The sequence below is a fragment of the Apteryx rowi genome, unplaced genomic scaffold, assembly GCF_003343035.1.
Source record: "Apteryx rowi isolate R43461 unplaced genomic scaffold, aptRow1 scaffold_62, whole genome shotgun sequence".
In the NCBI taxonomy this organism is placed as follows: Eukaryota; Metazoa; Chordata; class Aves; order Apterygiformes; family Apterygidae; genus Apteryx; species Apteryx rowi.
In genome coordinates, this window is record NW_020450894.1 from 3,446,649 (window position 1) to 3,466,273 (window position 19,625).

The 19,625-nt window shown below is 35.9% G+C and overlaps 1 protein-coding gene across 2 annotated transcripts in view; it reads left to right on the forward strand.

Annotated features, from left to right (window-relative positions):
- MTPN (myotrophin) overlaps positions 1 to 10,613 on the forward strand; it is a 51,528-nt gene extending 40,915 nt beyond the window's left edge. Inside the window, exons 5-6 of one of the 2 annotated variants that reach the window (XR_003256362.1) lie at positions 7,130 to 7,240; positions 7,322 to 7,395. Coding sequence is in view for 1 of the 2 variants with exons in the window: in XM_026083909.1 (XP_025939694.1) it covers positions 7,322 to 7,408 (87 nt within the window). In the remaining variant the exon portion in view is untranslated. Of the gene's footprint in view, positions 1 to 7,129; positions 7,241 to 7,321 lie in introns of both variants that reach the window. The other variant, XM_026083909.1, reaches the window with a different exon arrangement.
- The last annotated feature ends 9,012 nt before the right edge of the window (positions 10,614 to 19,625 follow it).

Genomic DNA, 19,625 nt, shown 5'->3' on the forward strand with positions numbered 1-19,625 from the left:
AATTTGAGGCCTCAAGTTGCTTTGTATCAAAAGGGGACAAGGTGTGGGCTTTAAGCAGGTAGTGTCCTAGACTTGCTTCTGTTTGTTTCCACAGCAGATTTACTTTCTGTATTACAGGTCAGGGTTATGTTTTCTATTTTTTCAGGTGGAAAATTCCTTGAAAGGTTCTTTTTTTTACCAAAGGAATATTTTGAAAGCATGTTTCTTGTATCCCTAGGGATGATATGTTGAAATGATTTTTCAGAGCTGGTGAATCCACTGAAGCCAGGCAGTGGCTTAGGTGTACATCTTGCTAACAGCTGGAGACAAGCTTGCTTTATTGCATATAGCTACCTGAATAACAGTGCTACCTATCAGTGTATGCCAACAAAAGCAGTACAAAGATACAGCCCATTCTCAAGGTCAGGAAGAAATTTGGGAAATTTGGTCTTTCTTTTACAGAAGAGAGCCACGTTAGAGAACTGAGATATGTGTAGCACTGCTGGACTTAAAGGCACTGGCATATATTCTTCTAGTTTAAATTGTTGTAGCTGTTTGATTATTGTCCCAGAAGCACAACTCTTCTAGGAAGAATTGCTGTCTTAACATATGTGAAAATGGGAGCTGTATCATGAGAACTTGGCTTAAAGAGACTACAGTGACTCTCCTGGTGTCTGGAGAAAGAATGCAAATACTGTGAGGAGTTTTGTGCAAATCAAGGCATTAAAAATAAATACGATTTGTTCCCTGAATTGTTCATAGATTAATAGTGAACCACACATACTGTTCTTTTAAGGCCTGTGCTGAACTAGGAAAGACTGAAGGACTGAACTGAATGCTGTGTTTCAGACTTCATTAGAAATGAACGGATGATAAAACTTTCGCAGATTTTAGTTCGTCTGCTTTCAAAATGTTTAGGCTGAGACTTAACAAGACAATCTGACCAAAATCCAATTGACAACAATATCCAGTTTGACATTGTATTCAGCTGATAGCCATTCTTTGGTTCTTACTTGGTCTCGAAAATTGCTGATAATCCTTTTCTGATAATACTACTGGTTTCTGAAAATTTTGTCAGCGATTGCATTTTAATCCTTCTTAAAAGCTTTGTGTTGCTTATATTGCTTAAATAAGAAAAGCAGATGAATAGATGTGGGCTTGGTAAAGAGCACTTTGTTTCCCTTGTTGCATTTCACATATCAGGGCAGTATAAGTGTATAATCTCTGGGGGCACAGACTATCAGTAAAAGTAAACCCATATAGATGTAACATTTTTCTGTCAAACTTAAAGTAGAATGAATTAAATCTTAAGGTATTATTGCTACCATAAGTAATGTAATACCTCTAGGCCAGAGTTGAGATGTGCTTTTCTAATAAATACCTCTCTGGTCAGACTAGAGATCAAAAAAAAATATTCTTAAAACATAACTTTTGAAGAACCTGTTTTGCAGATTCCTCCAAAACTTATTTTGGATAATCCACCATTTAAAAATTATCATGCCTCACTTGTACAGTATACAGCCCAAAAATAGTTTTGGGGACTCTTAGTATATCTTTCAAGTAATGAGGATAAGTACAAGTTTATGAAAACTTGTAGCGTAGTCTCCCAAAGGCTAAACCTACAGAGTTTTGCAGAGTAATACCTAAAACTGTTCCGTCGGGATCTGACTTTCAACTGGTAATATTATCTTGCTCTGGTTTACTGATAATGAAAGTAATTAGATGTACTCTGAAAGAACACTTTGTTTAAAGTTCAAAAGAAGGGCTTGTTGTCTAATGCCTTCTTTAGCTGTAGTTAATTCTTTTTGTTTATACTACTAATGTCTTGTTTTTAAGAACTATCCTATTGAGTTAGACCATTTATAAACTGTTTAGCTGCCCCCCCCCCCCCAACAGTGGCAAAAGGGATGCCATTTGGGAAGAGCTGTGAGTTTGACTGCTTTTGGTGATCTGTTCCCCTCATACTTCAGAGTATCCCCAGTTGTTGTATTAGGGATTTTAAAGGTTCATGCATGTCTGTTCCCTTTAATAAGCATTTATAGATCTCTTGTCTATGTATTTGTTTCGGTCCTTTTTGAAACAGCTGATACCAACTTCCTATGGTAACTAATTCCAGAAGTTAGCTGCTTGTTCTGTAAGCCAGTCTTCTAGCTTCATCAAGTACCCCCATTCCAGTTTTACAGGTTTTGGTAATAGTTCTGCAATGACCTTACCTGCTGCCTTCATGATTTTTTTCTGAACTGCAGCTGTATCCCAGTAGCTGTTGTGCTGCCTTGTTTGTCCTAGTGGGACAAGAGACCAAGCGGGACAAAAATCCAAGCATTCATGGTTGTTCTTACTACTCTGTCAAAGAGAGCATCTGCGTGTGTGTGTGTGTAAAGTTGTTAACATTTTATCTTTGTTCTTTTCCATATATACACGTATATGTGTGTATATGTATATATGGAAAAGAACATGGTTTGTTCCCCAATTTGTTCATAGATTAATAGTGAACCACAAACACTGTTCTTTTCCATATGTACATATATGTGTGTGTGTACATATGGAAAAGAACATAAAGATAAAGTATTAGCTACTTTGGGCAACTAGAGAATACTGTGGAATCATTTTACTTCAATGAACTTTTCAATGAACTTGCTTCCAGGCAGTGTTGTGCTTCTGAAAATTAAAGTCGTCTCGACCTGAACTTGATTATGTCTTTCTCATTCTGTAGAATGCTGGAAGGAATCTTTCTGCCTAGTTAAGGAGCCATTCTTCTAACTTTTTAATACTGACTGTATTAAACTGTCTTTTTCTTAGTTATGACCCTCTTATCTTACATTCAATAAAGCTGTTTTAGAAACTCAGATCTTACATGCCTGTAACTGTTTTCTGAAATATAAATGTACACAACAAATGCAATACAAAATTGTGTAAATTAGCATAAAGCTTGAAGTCCTAATGACATATTTGAAGTATCTTGTAACTTTCAATATCCTAAAGTACTCCTTAAAAATATATATATTATATAAAAATATGTGAATAAACTATTAATATAAGTGTGTGTATATATATAGAGAGAGAGTGTAAGCAAGAGTGAACACTCTATGAAGAAAACAAAGCTCTGATTAAACATAGTGTATATATATATATATATATTTTTTTTTTTTTTTTCTATCTGGTGTCAGTAGCCTTCTATTTCCCAGCATTAGAGTTGCATAGTAGAGATCAGTTCCAGAACAGTACAAACACAATCATGATGTTTGCCTTATCTGGTGGTATCAGGAGCTATATGCAAGTTTATAGATCTGTTCACTGTGACAAACAGTGAAGAACTGTTAAATCACTTGCCTCACTTGCCAACTGTCTTGTGAATGGCCTAGCACCTTGGTCCGGTGTTTTCTCTGCAGCAGAGAGTGGTGGTGATTTGATCTGTTGCTTCTTTCAAAGACTGCTGTCTAGCATGGATCCTTGTAGGATTTCACACTGTCCTTATTTTCATCAATATCTGATTGTGATGTTTGTATCAGGATGAAAACACTTAAAACTTTATATTTTCTTTGCACTGAATTAGCTCTCTTGAAAGAAGGTGTCAGTGCCTTGTAGGCTTTCCATCCTTGGAAGGGGATAAAAAAAAATTGGTTGGTTCAGGCAAGGTAGCCCTTGATGTTTGCAGGAGATGGAAGGAAAGAAAGAACTTTGTACTAGCAGCAGTTCTGCCTCTTTGGTTGTAGGTTTACTAAACTCTGTTAACATAGTGCAAAATATTGAGGGCTTTTTTGGGAGAACAGAAATCTTGGCTTTCAATGGTGGAGGCTGGATTTTTTTCACCTGTTTTTTTTTAAAAATGTGTAGCATCAAAGGCTCTGTCTTCTCATGTGTATTCTGGCACATAGATGTGAAGTTTGTGGAAAATATTCAACTTCCAAAATGATGCTCAAATGTTATTTACCTGTATCTCTTGGAGGTAAATGTGTGCTGGGCAAAGCACAAAATCTTATTTGTGTGGTTTTTTTTCTGCTGTAAATTGCTGAAAGGTATGTTAAAGGTGTTGTCAAAAGAAAAGTTAAACTAGTCTTCTTGATACCACCTACAAGTTCACTCCTACAGGTTGTCTTGTATTTCAGTTCTTCCACATAATGAAGATGTATTACCACATGGATCTAGTGTTCTTACCAATACTGAAGGAATGTTTTCATGTATATAATGTTTTGTGTAGTTTGTCACAGCATTGTCAACTTGTGATTGCTTTGGGGATTTACCTATTTTGGGAATAGCTTAAAAAGCTTGAGCAGTTTATTATACTGAAGACTGTGGTATGTAGAATATTTCTTTTTCTAGTTATGGTAGCATATCTAACAGGTCTGTCAATACAAGCCATTTTAGAGTTTGTTAAATACCTACTTTGGTTGGGAAATTGTAGAACGTGTGTAAATCAATTTGTGGTATTCTAATAATAAACTGTTTACCTGTAAAATTGCAATAGTACATGCTTTAATCTGAACTGTAGCAGTTAGCTAAATGATAAATTGTGGCTTTTAAAACCATGTTGTCACTCTGTAGAATCTTTGATTTTTCACAGGTCACCAACTCCTCAAATGTATGAGGCAGAAAAGCAGACCTATATCTAAGCTAAAAGTTCACTCTATAGTTTAAAATTATTTCAGTTAAGTTATGAATATCTTTTATAAATAAATGCTGAAACATTGGAGAGTCTTATGATTCAGTTCGGTTCTTTAAAATTCAAGATGAATACTGACAGGTCAGTTACTGTGTAGTCCCTTTTTTTAAACTTAAATTTCTTCAGGTTTTCAGAATTAAATATAAGACAAAAAACAACTTTGAAGCCCTTTAATTTCTGCATGGATTCTAATCTGAGAGTGCTAGCTAGATGGTGGCAATATTCAACATCTGCAAGAGAAGCTATTACTGCTATTATGACTATCTTTCTCCCAGACCACCTGAGATAGTGATTGACAAATGTGTTAAATTTCTCAGTTTTTTCACAGAGAAAAATGTTTTACAAACAATGGGTTGCAATGGTAAGTCTATGTTAAAATCCCTTTTCTGCCTAAGTTGTCATATGACCAAGTAGTCATTTTTTGGGATGAACCGATTCAGCTCACATTCATGCCCATCAAGGCACTGCTGCAGCATCCTGGTCAGGTGTGTTATGTAGTGACAGGAGGAGGAGTGAATGCTGTGGTCACTCCTGTCGCTTGACTGAATTTAGTGCATGAGCACAAAAAGGTACGTCTGTATTCTGCTGCCCGAAAAGTAGGAGAGAAAACGAGCAATTGCAGTTCTCTCTCCTAATTCTTTCCTGCAGTTCTCGAGACAGTTTTATTTTCCCAGGCTCTTGATAGCAGAAACTTTTTTCCCTGCCCCACAGCTGACTACTGCCAAACAATCCGTTTAACTTGTGTCGTGCTCCCAAGGGTCTCTGCAGGCTGCAAGCAAGACGAATGGTTGTGACAGGGTCCATTTGGCCAGTGCCACGGGAGAAGCACTGCTGCTTTTGAAACCACTGTAAAGCATTCTCCTCAGAATGGAGGGTGGAATATTTCCGTGTTTGAAACACCTCATCTCTTCAAACTTGTGAATATTCAATGTGAAAGATAGTATTGGCAGCAAGTTACAGTAATGTGGGATGCAGCTTATTAGATTGTTAGAAAGTCAGTTAAATGGGAAGCTTATTCAGACTGTGAGTTATCCTGGGAATAAATAAATGGTTTTAGGTGTGGAACTTTACTGTGTTTTTTGTTGTTTGTTTTAATGTATATTTTTTTCAGTAAAGAAGCTCTCAAAATATTAGGTCCATCATTTTCTTAGAAAGCTATTGGGTGTCCTTTACTATTAATCTGTGCACTTTCTTCTGTGTAATGTGAGGGAGGAGAGACTTGTACTTATTCTAAGGATAGGTTAAATTACAATTAAAGACAGAACTCTGCAGTGCATGTACATACTGAAGAATGTTAGTACCAAAGTATTCTTACTGTCATTTTATTGACCTAATTTAGATATCTTAAAATGAGATTTGCATATCTTCCCAAAAGGAGATGTTCTGGAACTAACTTACCTTCAGGAAACATCTCTATCTCTGTAGTCCTGTGTTTTCTGATAACTTTTATCCCTTTATTATTTTAACTACCCTATTTACATTTAGCCTGGGTTTTCACTTTCATGTGCATGACTATACAGTGCTCAAAACAAATGTGACTAGCTGATCTCTTTGCTTCTAACTGTTAATTTCCTTCTCTGTTTCTGACATTAATGCTACTTCTGCTTACTCTTCTGCAGTTTGTATAGTTGGTGCATTTCTGTTACTTTCTTGTTACTTCTGTTACTTCTGTTACTTCACATTACTGTGAAGTAATGTCAGATTTGTAAATAAAAGTAATTTTGGCTCTATATTCTGTTCTGTTGCTTTTAGGGAGGCCTAGCTTATTCAAAAAAAAATCTTGTTCGGTTTCTGACTTTAAGAATTTTTTTAATGTAGCAAGCATGCCTTTTTAATTTTTCAAAATGGAGTGAAGCACAATGCTAGATGAATGTGATCTTTATGACGCAGAAAAATGGGGTATGATTCTCTGTTTAGTCAGACTGGTTATGAAACAACCTTAGTCATATTCCTTGAGTCTAGAACTCATTGGTCATACTTTTGTCATAGGTTTGGCTTTTATGCAGGTGCTGTCTGCAGTAAGGATGATTCTTGGTTCCTCTGGTGTATACATTCTGTAAAGCCTTTAATCAGTCATATTCAGTACCTATTTATGAGCAGAAAATGAAGCAAATTTAAGTTAGGTCTTGTCTAATCCCTTTGGCAACCATTGAGTTTTAATCCAAAATAGGATTAAGTACTGTACAGAGGCTTACTCTGGAATTTTGTTATGGTGGATGATAGAGCTCCTCACTCACCTCTTTGACTTATTTTTATTTTGTTAATAAGTAAGCTCTTCCAGAGGTTGCATGATTATTTTGTCATATGGAAAAGCTTATTGCACCCTGGTTTCATAAAAGGTGTGAGATTGAATTTTTGCATTCATATAAGTAGCTGCTAGAACAAAAATCTTTTGGCTCTATCCTGTATTAATTAATAATTTGATCTTTCAGCTGGCTATGTGACAAAAGTTATGTGACTGACTTCTCAAACTTTATGCCTTCTGACCAGGAAAAAAAAGTGTGCTGAATAGTTTCACAGATAAATGTGGCCTGTTTGGTTTCAAAGTGGAAAAAATGCATTGGAATAAAAAGCTATATGTAATCAATATAATTATCCAAGGTAAGTAACTGTTGTGACACACCTAATACTATAATGCAGCTTTCCTTTATGAATTGACAGTCCTTTTCAATGTCTTCACAGGGTGCTGATAAGACTGTGAAAGGCCCAGATGGACTAACTGCCTTTGAAGCCACTGACAACCAGGCAATCAAAACTCTTCTTCAGTGACGGATGGACTGATATCTTAAATGTCTCTCCTGTGGCCTCACACTGCTGCCTGTCTGTCACTCTTTGCATCTTCCAGCTTCTTCAGCTAAATACTTTGGGGGGGGAGGGAAATTCTCTGTGAATCAGACTAGTTAGGGGCTTGTATCAAAGATAATATGTTTGGAGAGTGTTGAAAACTATTACAAACAGTGTCCCTCTAGGACTTCTTTTCAGTGCACAATCTCTTCTCATTTCTAGTGAAAATAGAGGGAGGAAGAGAGACCACGATCTCGAATTTTTGGCTTGTAAACTTCCTAAGTTAGTACTAAGGTTTTTGTTCAAAGATCCATTTAGATGGAAGTATTGTGCTATGTACCTAAGACTGTAATTGTGAAGGAGACAATAGTCCCATGATATTAGTGTCTGCCGTAATCTGAAGTGTAGTAATATAGATGGCTGGGTTGCTTTTCTCTCCTCTCTCAATGGGTAGCTTTATCCTTTTGCCTAAAGCTTACATTGCAGTTCTGAGGACTTTTGATAATAGTTATTGGAGCTGTTCTTCATATTGACTAATTGGATGTCACACTACTGTTTTTCTGACTCTTGAGTAAACTAGGAAAGATCAGCTGAGGCAAGGCCTTGTTACACTCCAGAATATCTGCCAAGGTACTTTTGGATGCTTGAACTTTTTCTTTCCCATATGTGTTCTAGTGCAGAAAAGAAGTTTTAACCAGCTGTTTTTGAGAAAATTAAAAATGTCACTAGAGTTATTTCCAGAAGGATTGTAAGAAGGAATTTCTTTACTCATCATATCAGCCTAAAATCAATAGGCTGAAATGCATAGGCTGTGAAAGTTTCAGGCTGTTTGGTATGCAAGGATAATCAAATGAAATGTGCAAAACGAACAATAATTATTTAGACATTCATATCAAAGGTAAATATAGTTGCTAAACTTTTTGGTAAACTTTTAAACTACATGTAAAGCTTCCTAAGTTTAGCTGTTAGGAACAGGAAGACTTACAAGTAGAAATCTTAACAACTTGCTATAACTACCAAAGGGGGGGGGAGAAGCATTAATTGTGCATGTCCTTGAATTCACGTTTCACTGCTGACTGAATGAACCTCTTAAAATTTATTATTAAGGCATGGAGCTTGTTCTGAAAGCTCCCACTACAGCCCTACCACATTAACTGTCAACTTCTAGGTAAGATTTACTGTATCACTAAACATGACAGTACTATGACAGCCTTGACAACTCATGGGAAGGTATTTAAAATAGTGATAGGGATTCCTGTCACATTCTACAGTTCTCAGGAAGGTCTGAGCTTCTGGCTTTCATCCTGAAAATTTTCTTCAGACTGCCGATTCACTCAAGAGTGAATAACAGGTTTTATAACAAAAAAGCTTATACCACAAAGTTGTACATCTTCCTTTTTTTAAATACAGATTTCAAACTTTCTGATACCATACAAAAAAAGTGTATATAAAATTTTATGCTGAATTCTTAAACAAAAGTAGCTGATATTATTTTGATATCATGGCTGAAATTGGGAGGGTATGTAGAAGTAGGCTAGTAACTACCACTCAAATATTTAATGGAGATTAGTTTTACTTGAATCATGTTGCATATTATTATTGAATGTCTCAGCTATAAAACACTTTGCGTTTAAATGGTAAAATGAGACCCAAAACTGATTTACATGTACACATCTCATAAGAAAAGCAATGAGGGGGGAAAAAAAATCAGCTCTGGCCATAAACTATACAGCGCAATTAATCTTTGCTTCTTGGAAATTGGTGGCAAGAAAGAGCAGAAAGATTGGAAATCGGCGGTAAATCAGTTGGTGAGCTGTTGATAGAATGACAAGCATGCTTGGTGAGCAGGACTTATTAATGAGTATTTAAAGGTAATTCTGTAATCTTAACTCTGATTAGTGCTGAATTGTCATGTTATTGCAAGTGTGAACATAGAATATAAGTTTAACTTTTTATTCAGCTATGAAAGTAACCATCCTTGGCATAAATTTGTCTCCATATTATGCTATTAAAAACTTAGCTATTAAAATACTAGTCTAGAAAACTGCGATCTGTTCTATGTGGAAAACAAGTTTTTTGTGTTGATTAGTGTCAAATTGTCTGGCCATAGGTTTTTGTTTTGTTTTTTTCCCCCTCTCCTTTGCTCTTCCCTTTTCCCTGCCCCTGCGTTCAACTCTCATTTAAGTGAGCATTACCATAGTAAAGAAACATCATCTTTGTACTAACTCTTCTGGTGATTCACTGAGGCAATTTTGCCATCCTTTTTCTACAAATGTGTAAACACCTTATTCTTTCTTACTTGAGGAAAAAATGCAAACAAACTTCAAGACAAGTGTGAATTTGGCTGTAGTGTACACCCAGGCTGCCTTTCCAGATAGTTAAAAGATGGCATTTGGTGTTTGAATCATAAAAAAGAAATACTTTTTTTGCTTTTTTGCACTACATGAGAGGTGATTGATCATTTTGCCCAGGACTTTCAAAAAAATGATGATAAAAGCTAAACTTTCATAGTTGTCTAGAAACTGGGCTTGTTCATTCATTCCCTTCCTTTTAGCTATGTTGTGAAGAAAAAATTGGGTGCCTACCTGTATCTTTGAGTAGGTCCTAACTAGATGAAAATACCAAACTGTAAGTTATTTTACATTCTGTAAACAGTAGTTAAATACTTTGTCAGACTGGAAGTGAATACACTTGGGAATCTACTCTCTTCTTGCACCTTTTCCTTTCAAATTTTTGCTCAATAAGTTATAACCTAAAACGCATTTTGGATTTTATACCCTGCTGCTCCTTTTTCTTAAGGAGGAGTAAGTGGAAAAAGAAATACAATAATTAAATGGAAATTTTCTCCTTTTTCTTGAACATAGCATTGAATTATTTGTAGAAGAGGCTGGTAAGAGTGGAGTGTCCTAGGTCAAGCAATTGCAGTGTTGCATGCAAAATCTCAAAATAAACTGTCTTAATTATATTTTGTAAATGGATAAACAATCATCTTTCTACGCAGTGATGGAAGAAAATTAGTGCTTTGTGCATTTTGATATTTGACTTCCTCTTTTCATCATTGTAACTGTTTTGACACAGTTGGGTTCATCATTATCATGGTTCATAGACATCAGAATGCTAAATGATACTGTATTTTTAAGTTTGTGTTGCAAGAACGAATGGAATAAACTTGAATTGTGTGATATAAGAATTTGTAGTTTTATTTCCCCCTCTTCCTTCTGCTCCTGTGTTTTCTTAATTTCTTTGCTGGCTACAAATACGTGTTTGCCTGGAAGGCATATAAATTCCATCTCATGTTTAGAGTGATTAAAACATTCAGATCCTTAAGACTTAAATGTGGAATGGAAACTACTATGAAAACTAAATCTAGAAAGGTGATTTTTTTTAAATTACATAAATACATTTTAAAAGATGTTTTGATAAATCCTGTGGTTCTGTAGTCTATTTCCCTCTTAAATGATAATGCATGGTGTTGAAGATCTCTTATCCATGTTAAATTCTAGGAGGCAGTCTGTGGGCAGATGATGTCCCTCTGCGTTGTCTGCGAAGGTTAAATCAATTCATTCTCTTCATAATTATCTAGAAATGTATAGTCATTACTTGCTGCATCTTTACTGTCACATCAGAGTTCCATTTAGTAACTTTGTCTGTCAGTAGAGATTTAGATCTAACAGCTTGAATTGTTTGATGGGATTTATTTTTTAAATGTATGGTTTTTAAAGAAAGTGGTACAGGGAGGTGGTATATTGAAGTGGGAAAATTGCATAAATATGGAAAAATAGTACTTCAAAAGAAATTTCTTTTCATTTTTGGTGCTAAAATTTGAGAACAGGAACTTCTAATGCATTGCAATTTACATCAAAGTGTTGGAAAATAGAAGAGGGACATGTACATCATACACAACCTTCCAAAGCAGTTCAAATAGTGTGTTGGCCAGTGGTAATTCCTAAGTGTGGCATGGTTCAGTTCCTGTTCCTGTCTTGGGTTTGGGTTTTTTGTTTGTTTTTGCTTAATGGATAGCTTTTCTGTAAGAGCAAGCATTAGCTAAGATTCAGAATGCAGACATTGCTTATGCTGTTCAGTGGCTGGATAACCAAATTAGTTTGCACATGTAAACACTTTTCCTCATGTGCTTTGTCTGTGGCTGATCTTTTGGAGCAAATTCTTTTCTCAGCTGTCTTCCAGAATAAAGTTGGCCTGAAAAAGCAGTTTTTCCAATTAGATCACTTGAGTGCCCCTCTCAATTTTGAGGAAAGTGTGCTCTCTTCAAAGCGCTCTCCAAGGCAGTTTTTCCTTTTACTCATAATCTGACATCCTGGAACAGCTTTCAGCTAAGTGATGCTGTAAACTTTACTAGGTGTAAAGGATACGTACTGTATGGAAAGCATTTTGTTTCTTGTGCTTTGAATGGCTTCAAAAGCATATAGTATTTGGTGCCTGCTCAGGAAATGGATGATGCTTTTGCCTAGTGGCAGCAGTGCTCTCTCCCTGCCTTCACAGTCAAAACAGTTTCTAATAATGTAAAACAAGAAAAAGTTGCATTTGGGTATTATTGCTTGCTATTGTGATCTGATATTAATTTGAAGAGTCTTCCTTCAAATAGGAGAAGTCCTGAAATCTCTTGATTGCTTCTTTATACTTCAGGTAGTATTTGGAAAACACCTGCATGCCTCTCTTCTCCTATGGCTTTTTTCCTAAATGTCTTGGCCTCAGCTTTCAGGAATACTGCAGGCTACTGCAGAATACAAGATTCTTTTACACTGTGCAGTAGGTTCCTCTTCACAAATGTGCCTTCATTTCATTACTTCAAAATGTTGTGAAGGACTTTGGCAGTAATGCACTGAGGTTCATCTAGTGGCCATATGGTCTTTAATACAGAGGGACAGTTGTAATTTTTCCACTTTGATGTAAGTAGATACTTTTAAGGTGGAAAACAAAAAGTTTTACTCCTTTGCTTAGGAATACAGTTCCTCAATGGGGTATAATGTGGTTCTTACACTAACAGGTCAAGTCTTTGAGCCAGTGGCTCACATTCTGACTTCATGTTTTGATAAAGCAATCAAAAAAATGGCTGTTAGCTAGAAAGGTAGGAAAGAGAACTCTTGTGCTTGATTCTGCTAAAGTTATTTTTTTCCATGCTTAATGTGCCCTGAATTGTTACTGGGAGTAGTTTGTGTTTGGAGTGAGGAAAGCCTAACCTCTCTGTCTTCATATGTAGTTTCAGAGCAGAGTTTCTGCTCATAATCTGGATGTGATGGATACTCCATTTTAGATATAGAGGATAGACCCTTTCTAGGAGATGACTACCTGCCTTTTTGTCTTTGGGGGGGGGGGGGGAAATCCTGAGCATTGCTATTTTAGCCTACAAATGCTCAAATTGTTACAATTTATAGTGCAGTGAAATGAGGATGTCAGGTTAGAACCCTGAACATGGTATGGTATGTTCCAAGCAACTCGCTGCTGAGATTACTTGTGCTCTGACACTGGCAGATTGCTCATTTGGAGTCCTCTCTCTTACTCAACGTGATGTCACTGCAGAGACTTTCAGGCATGGTGCAGTAGTGGATGGTGATCTGTCTGTTCCTTTCCCAAGAGCCTTGAGATCTTTCATCAGGTAACTACAGAGGTTTAAAAAGGAGTTGTGATGTGAATTTGTATATGCACACTTGCAAAAAAGAAAGGAAGAATGCTCATCAGTAACTAGAAGATTTGAGTAGTGTTGGCTTTAGACATGCTTTCCAAGAGGTGTTGGTACGTCAGTGCAAGCTAGCCAGTATTGAATATGACTGTGGATGATATATTTTGAACTTTCAGGTACTGATAATCTTTCTTTGTGTATCTTGAAGCTTCTACCTACTGAACTATAGGAACATTCCTGCATCCTATTTTGTCATGTAGGAAATACCATCTTGTAGTCTTTGCCAGGTACCTGTATCTTTTTCTGCTTCTCACCACTTCCATCTAGCTACTTCAATTTCATCTGTCCCTTCTTCTGTCCTTTAGCACTTTAATCATTGCACCTAGAATCACAAATTCATGTGTCTTTCATATACCACAAAACAAACTGGGACTAAGGAAGATCTTGTCAATGCTGATCTTGTCTCAGCATTTGAAGGTAAGGTCTATAGAGAGAAGAGAAAGCGATTGCCTATAGAACTCACCTCTGGAGGGAAGGGGGGGGGAATTAAACCCACCAAAACTTGCACTTTAATGCACAGTTACTGTAAGAGCATTTTCTCTGTAATAGTGAATCAATATGAAAGGGAAAATGGTCACAGTCCTATCAAACTAATGGATATTCAGGGTGCAACAAATATAATACTATAGAGAGAACTGTCACTCAGTTTACTTCTCTTCCATTATTACTAGATTTAAAGAAAATAGAGAAGTTGGAAAAGGAAGTATCTCTGCATAGTTGAGATCTCCCACATAATGTTAATGACTGAACAGATCAAATTCCTTTGCTCCTCTGATTGGGCTGTCTTTAATATCTAAATACTACCTTGATGGAAACTGAAGCACTGACTGTTATGTCCCCATTTAATCTGTTTATAAGTCATTGTTATCTGGCATGTGATGTGAGGGAGATAAGCATGAGGGGAAATTACAGGTAATTACTGCTTCATGTTCCATATAATTCATATCTAGTTCTATGGATGTTACAAACCAGTTTTAAACACTTGCAAACACATGTAAAATCAGCATAACCAAAACTGTTTCAAAATGAGGTTTTTGTCCTTTAATAGTTTAGTCTCTTAAACTATAGAAAGTGATCCCTGTTGGCCAATTTGAATTTAAAACAGAAGGGTTCTCCTTGAAGCAGAAAGATATGAATTCAGCCTTGCATCTGGAGGTATAATGCCAAATCAATACATGGTAGTTGTTTGTTTAACTAGCCTTGCAGTAGAGAAACACTCATGTTGATGCTTTTGATAAGGATTTGTTAATATTTTTTAAGGAGAGCCACCTGTGACATGGATCAGAGGTGTTTGATATTAGTATTTCAGCTGAAGAAAGTTGCATCTTTAAGTTTTATCACAACTCTGTGGAAACATTTATCTGTCCTTGAAATCAAGTCTCTGCTGTAATGAGAACAGATACTGTGAGGGTGTTTCCTTAAGACTTCTTTCAGCCTACCATTTAAAATAACCTACTGAATGTTAATGTCTATATTTAAAATAGAGTATTTATTGCTGCCTTCATGCTATTTTAAAAAATAAAATCTCTAACACAAAGCTTTAAAGAAAGGGCCAACACTCATTTAAAAAGTTTTGTTTGCCATATATTCATAAGAGATGATTCCCTTACTGGGTCTAACTGCATGAAACTGTCATCCTTGTTATCGGTGCTTTCTGGGGCCCTTTTTGTACTGATAGAAATAAATAACTTTTTTTTCTACAGAGCTTCCATGCACACATTAGCAACAGAATATTATGGGATTTTAAAGCTTGTTTTGTAAAGTGATATTAGGCCAAATATTGTCCCAATAAGCAACTTTAGAAAAATCTGCTCCATCAGCAGCTACTTGTGTTCTGCCAGTATAGCAAAATCAAGTAAAACATGAAAATAGTATGTATATTTTAAACTGTATAAGAGAAGCTACAGGAAGTGGTCAGGGAGGAATCGGGGATCCCTAACTGAAGTTTGCCTTTTTCCCAGACTAAAAGTAGAGGCCAGTCTCGTGTAAAGTATAAAAGAGGGATGTGCCTCTCTAAAGAGAATTAGGCCTATTTAATAAATACTGATGTTTTAAGTCTACACAGATTGTCTTCACTAGATGATATTAGCATGTTTAAACATTGCAGAGAATTCTTTTCTCTATGCAGTAGATGAAGGAAAGCTGCAGGCATATTTTAGCTTAATCAGGATAGTGAACCTGCTGACCGCAATTTCCATAGAGTCTTTGACCAATCTGTCAAGTGTTTAGGGCTGCATTACTTCTTTTAGCTTTCATGTTAACTTTTTGCACCTGTGAGCTATTGTGCTCATGATGCTTCCAAACTTTTAAAGAAACAGCCTGGATTCAATTGCCTGGCAAGACTTGCTTCCTTCAGTGTAGTGCGTGTATGTCTGTGTATATATATATATATATATATATATATATATATATATATATATATAAAATTGGAAAACTGTTTCCTCATAGGTTTTCTTTTAAAGAATAAAGTTAGTTCTAAGATACAGCTTAAAGGATTGCAATACCTACAAACAAACATGAATGTAAAGGAAACCATAGTCTGCTCCAGTATCATGATGCTAGTTGTGATTTGAAAAGTGATCTAAATGTAAATGTTCTAAGATCGTAAGGAAGAAAGCAGCAGTTTTCTATACCTTCTATTATTAAATAGATAGCTTACTAAACCTGTGTAAGGCTACTCATTGGGGGATTATATATATATATATTTTTTTTAATTGTTGAAGCTGCCATTTCCAGTTAAAGGGGACTTCAAGCTCAGTCTAGCCTGAATTAAAAAATACAGGCTAAAAACTTGACTTTAAGTATTGTGTGGTTTGTTTTCTTCCTCTTTTAAATGATTAGATAAATTTAAAGATGGGTGATAAGAGTATGACAATGCATGTGTATGTGTGTATACTTTTTGACTGTGATTTTTCTTAAATGATAAAGTCAAGAATATGGAGTATATTTTTTTAAAAAAGTAAGGCTGTTTCCCCATTTGTCCTTTGTGTTATCTATTATGCTGATGTAAATAAGGAATGGGGAAGCCTTAGTTCTACCTTAAGGTGTTTTCATCAGTCTTTGGCTTGTTTTTTTTTTTTTTTTTTTTGGTGGTGGTGGTTTCTGCAGTGTTGGTCCTGAATAAACACTAAAATACAAATTTCTAGGGGAGTCTACCTATACAAGACTACTTTGGCTCTTTGCAAGAAGGTTTTCTATCCCACTTAAGTGAATTTTATTTTTGGGTAGGAAAAGAGTCAGGAGTCAGATTAAATATGAAGGAAGAAAAGCAAGGAATGCCACAACAGTGAAATTCACTGATCAACAAGGAACCTCCACAAACAATGGAAAAAAGATTTGTACAGCCAGCATGATAAATATAAGAAGTCAAGGAATTATGTCAAAATCTTGTATCAGCTGATTTCCTGGCGCAATAACAGATGAAATCCTTGTTATTGCGGTAGACTTTGGTGATATTGATCTGGTCATGCTATTTTAAAGAACCTGAAACTTCAGGTGATTAATTCAGCTTGATATTAAAAGGCTATCTCATTCAAGCATAAACTTTGATTAGCATTAATGCAGTTGCATGCATCTTGAAGTGCCTTGCTGAGAAATGATGGCGCAGACAATAGGGTCTGCTTTGGACATACCAAGATCGGAAGGTGGTTCTTTTTACGTTAAAGGCTTAGGGCTTTCATTTAAAGGGGCATTGCTTGATATCATAAAGCTGAGAGGCAGGAGAGTCTGCTAAAACCATAACAGACTGCATATCTCAATTTGTCTACCAAACTTAAAATTCACTAAAGGAGAATTGTTTTAATAGTGTCCAGCTGAGCCTAAATTTGAAGGATCCCAAAACATTACTTAGTCTGAAAGACTTTCTTGACCAACAATAAACTCATTTGGTTCATATACAGAGTTACTTACCACTAGAACATTCCTCCATGCGTGCTTCTAATAAACTTGCTCTAACTGAAAGTGATTCCTTAGTACCTTCAAAAGAAATTTCAGTTTGTTCACCAAAGCTTTTGTTTCAAAATATTTTTTTAGTTTAGATCTGTGTTTAACTATTTTGCCTCAAAAGTATTTTTTAGGTGGGAAGTCTTGAAAAATAAGTAGCTTCTGTGTATGGAGATCAAATGAAATATGTCTGTCTTTTTAGAATAGCCTTTAGAAATGTATTTAGAAATGTAGCCTTTATTTAAACAGTAGCATACTGTGACAAAGCAAATCAACCACACTTTTTTTTCTTTATTTTCAGTGAGAAACCAAAAGATATGCTTCAGATAGACCCAAAATGTCTTTTTTTTTTTTCTTTTGGCCAACTTCTCAGTGCAACCAACAAACAAACAAAAAAAATCAATATTTGCATGTCCCTGTTTAATGATTCAGCTTCGTTTCTGTTTTAGAGCAGTGACATGCCTGGGAGACCTGCAAGATAGCCCAGAGTTGTGTAATGTCTCCTAATTGAGCTTCATGCTACAGCCCTTTAGTGCATGACAGAGGCAGAAGTTTAATTATGACTAAGGTAAAGGCAGATCTCTGAGTGGAGTGGTTACCTAATTCAGTTTCTGCAATGCAGAAGACTCTCTGGTATCTATCTCTTAGCATGCAGAACATGCAGTTAGATACCAATGTTAAAGATTACTAAATAGCAATGTTTGTCCTTATACTGGATGAGCTACAGCCATTCTTACTATGGTAGTCTTTTAGTAAGAGCAAGTAAATTCTAATGTTAGGTTCTAAAAAGCTTTCCCAGCATGGATTCTTATTTTTTGTGTATCCTTTGCTTTTGGTTTTTATCTTGCATATACTGGGGGGCTTCCCAAAACAAGAATGCTTTTTAGTTTGTTCATTACTCCTTTGCATGAAGCAAAGCTGCATCAAAAACCAGCTGTGATTTTACCTTTTACAGAGGGTGCCAATATCTACATGTAGGCAGATGCTGAACTGTAGGGCTAAATAGGAAAAGGGGAAAGATGTTTAAGTGTTTGAGGCATTGGATGAGATCTTATGAGTACTGCAATCAATTCATCACCAATGGATTTCTTGTATGACCATGCCCAAAGCACTCTATTTCACTTTTTGATGCAAAAACTTCATTTCTTTCCTTTTGTTTTCTGCAGGTAGCCTATAAGCTGATTGAAGGATTGTCTTGTAGAGCTTGACATGCCTTAAACATATATTTTCCAGGTTTCGTAATCAGCATCAATAACCTTTCAAAAGCACAAAAGAGCTTATTTGAAGAGAGAGATGAAACAGATGGGAAGCACACCAACTTCTACTGTCAGAGGTTTAAAATGGAAGAACAAAACCCAAGCCTATAAATTAATGAAATTTCTGAATATAACTATAAATATTTACAAAGCCTTATTAAACAATAGCTTGAAAGAAAAAAGACCCAGCCTCCAGTAATAAAGCTGTGTAACCTGTATACTTAATAAGAAGGTGCTTCTAAGGCTGTGTTCTCTCTAAACAGCTGGATATAAATTGGCCATTCTCTCTTGTCTGTTAAGAAAACTTAGCACTTAAGTAGCAGATGGTTGTTTTGGGGAAGGGGAATTCCCTTGTTCCCAATATGCAAAGCTCAGATTGGTGGATTTTTTTTTTTTTAACTGCCAGAGGTGAGATTTACAGAGATGTACAAAGAGTGAAATGTACTATAAATTAATGTCAAAGTCTCCCGGAGTGGTTTCTAAAGATCACATGCTGTCAACTGTATTCATTCTCCACATTCCAGGGCTGACCTGTAACACATGCTCTTGTTCTCTCATCTCTATCTGCTCTTCCGTAATGTACAATTTTCGAAAACTGTACTTTACCTCCATCCCAGCTTTCTTTTTTAATAGATGCTTAGAAAGTAGGCAAAAAAACTATTTGGAAATGTTACTAGGAAAATATTCCCTTTAAGGCTGTCTGTCATCTACAAGTAGAAAGGAAGAAATTAAATCATAAAATGAAAGACTGAGGGGAAATGAAGTGGATTAAAGACTTTTCTATCTTATCTCCTTGCCACTACAGGCTTGTTCTCCACCGTAAATTTATAGTATCTTGTCCAGTTTCATTTTTTATAGATCCTTTATTTCCTTACTGCTTTTCTTGTGATGTACAGACTGACCAATTATTATAGAGTTGGAATAATGTGATTTACTTTCCATTTGGTTTTCCTTGAAAGATATTGAAAGACCAAATGGTTGCAAAATACGGCAGTATTGGTGGTGCCACAGAGATGCATTTTTACTGCTCCTTTGAGCTACCCTGATTTAGTATGGGTATAATTCAAGGATTTTAACTTAAACATTGAGTTCTGAATGCCCTTGTGACTGGTTGACAACTAGTCCTTTGAAGAAGGAGAGAGGGAATAGTTGAGCAGGACCTTAATACTACATCACTCCATCAGTGTACAGTGCACAGACATCCATCAGTCCATGTCTGACACTCTCATCCTTTTTGTATACATCAGAAACCTTACTGGAGTTTCCAGACTTTTCTTGCTGATGTTAATAGAGGCATTTTTTCCCC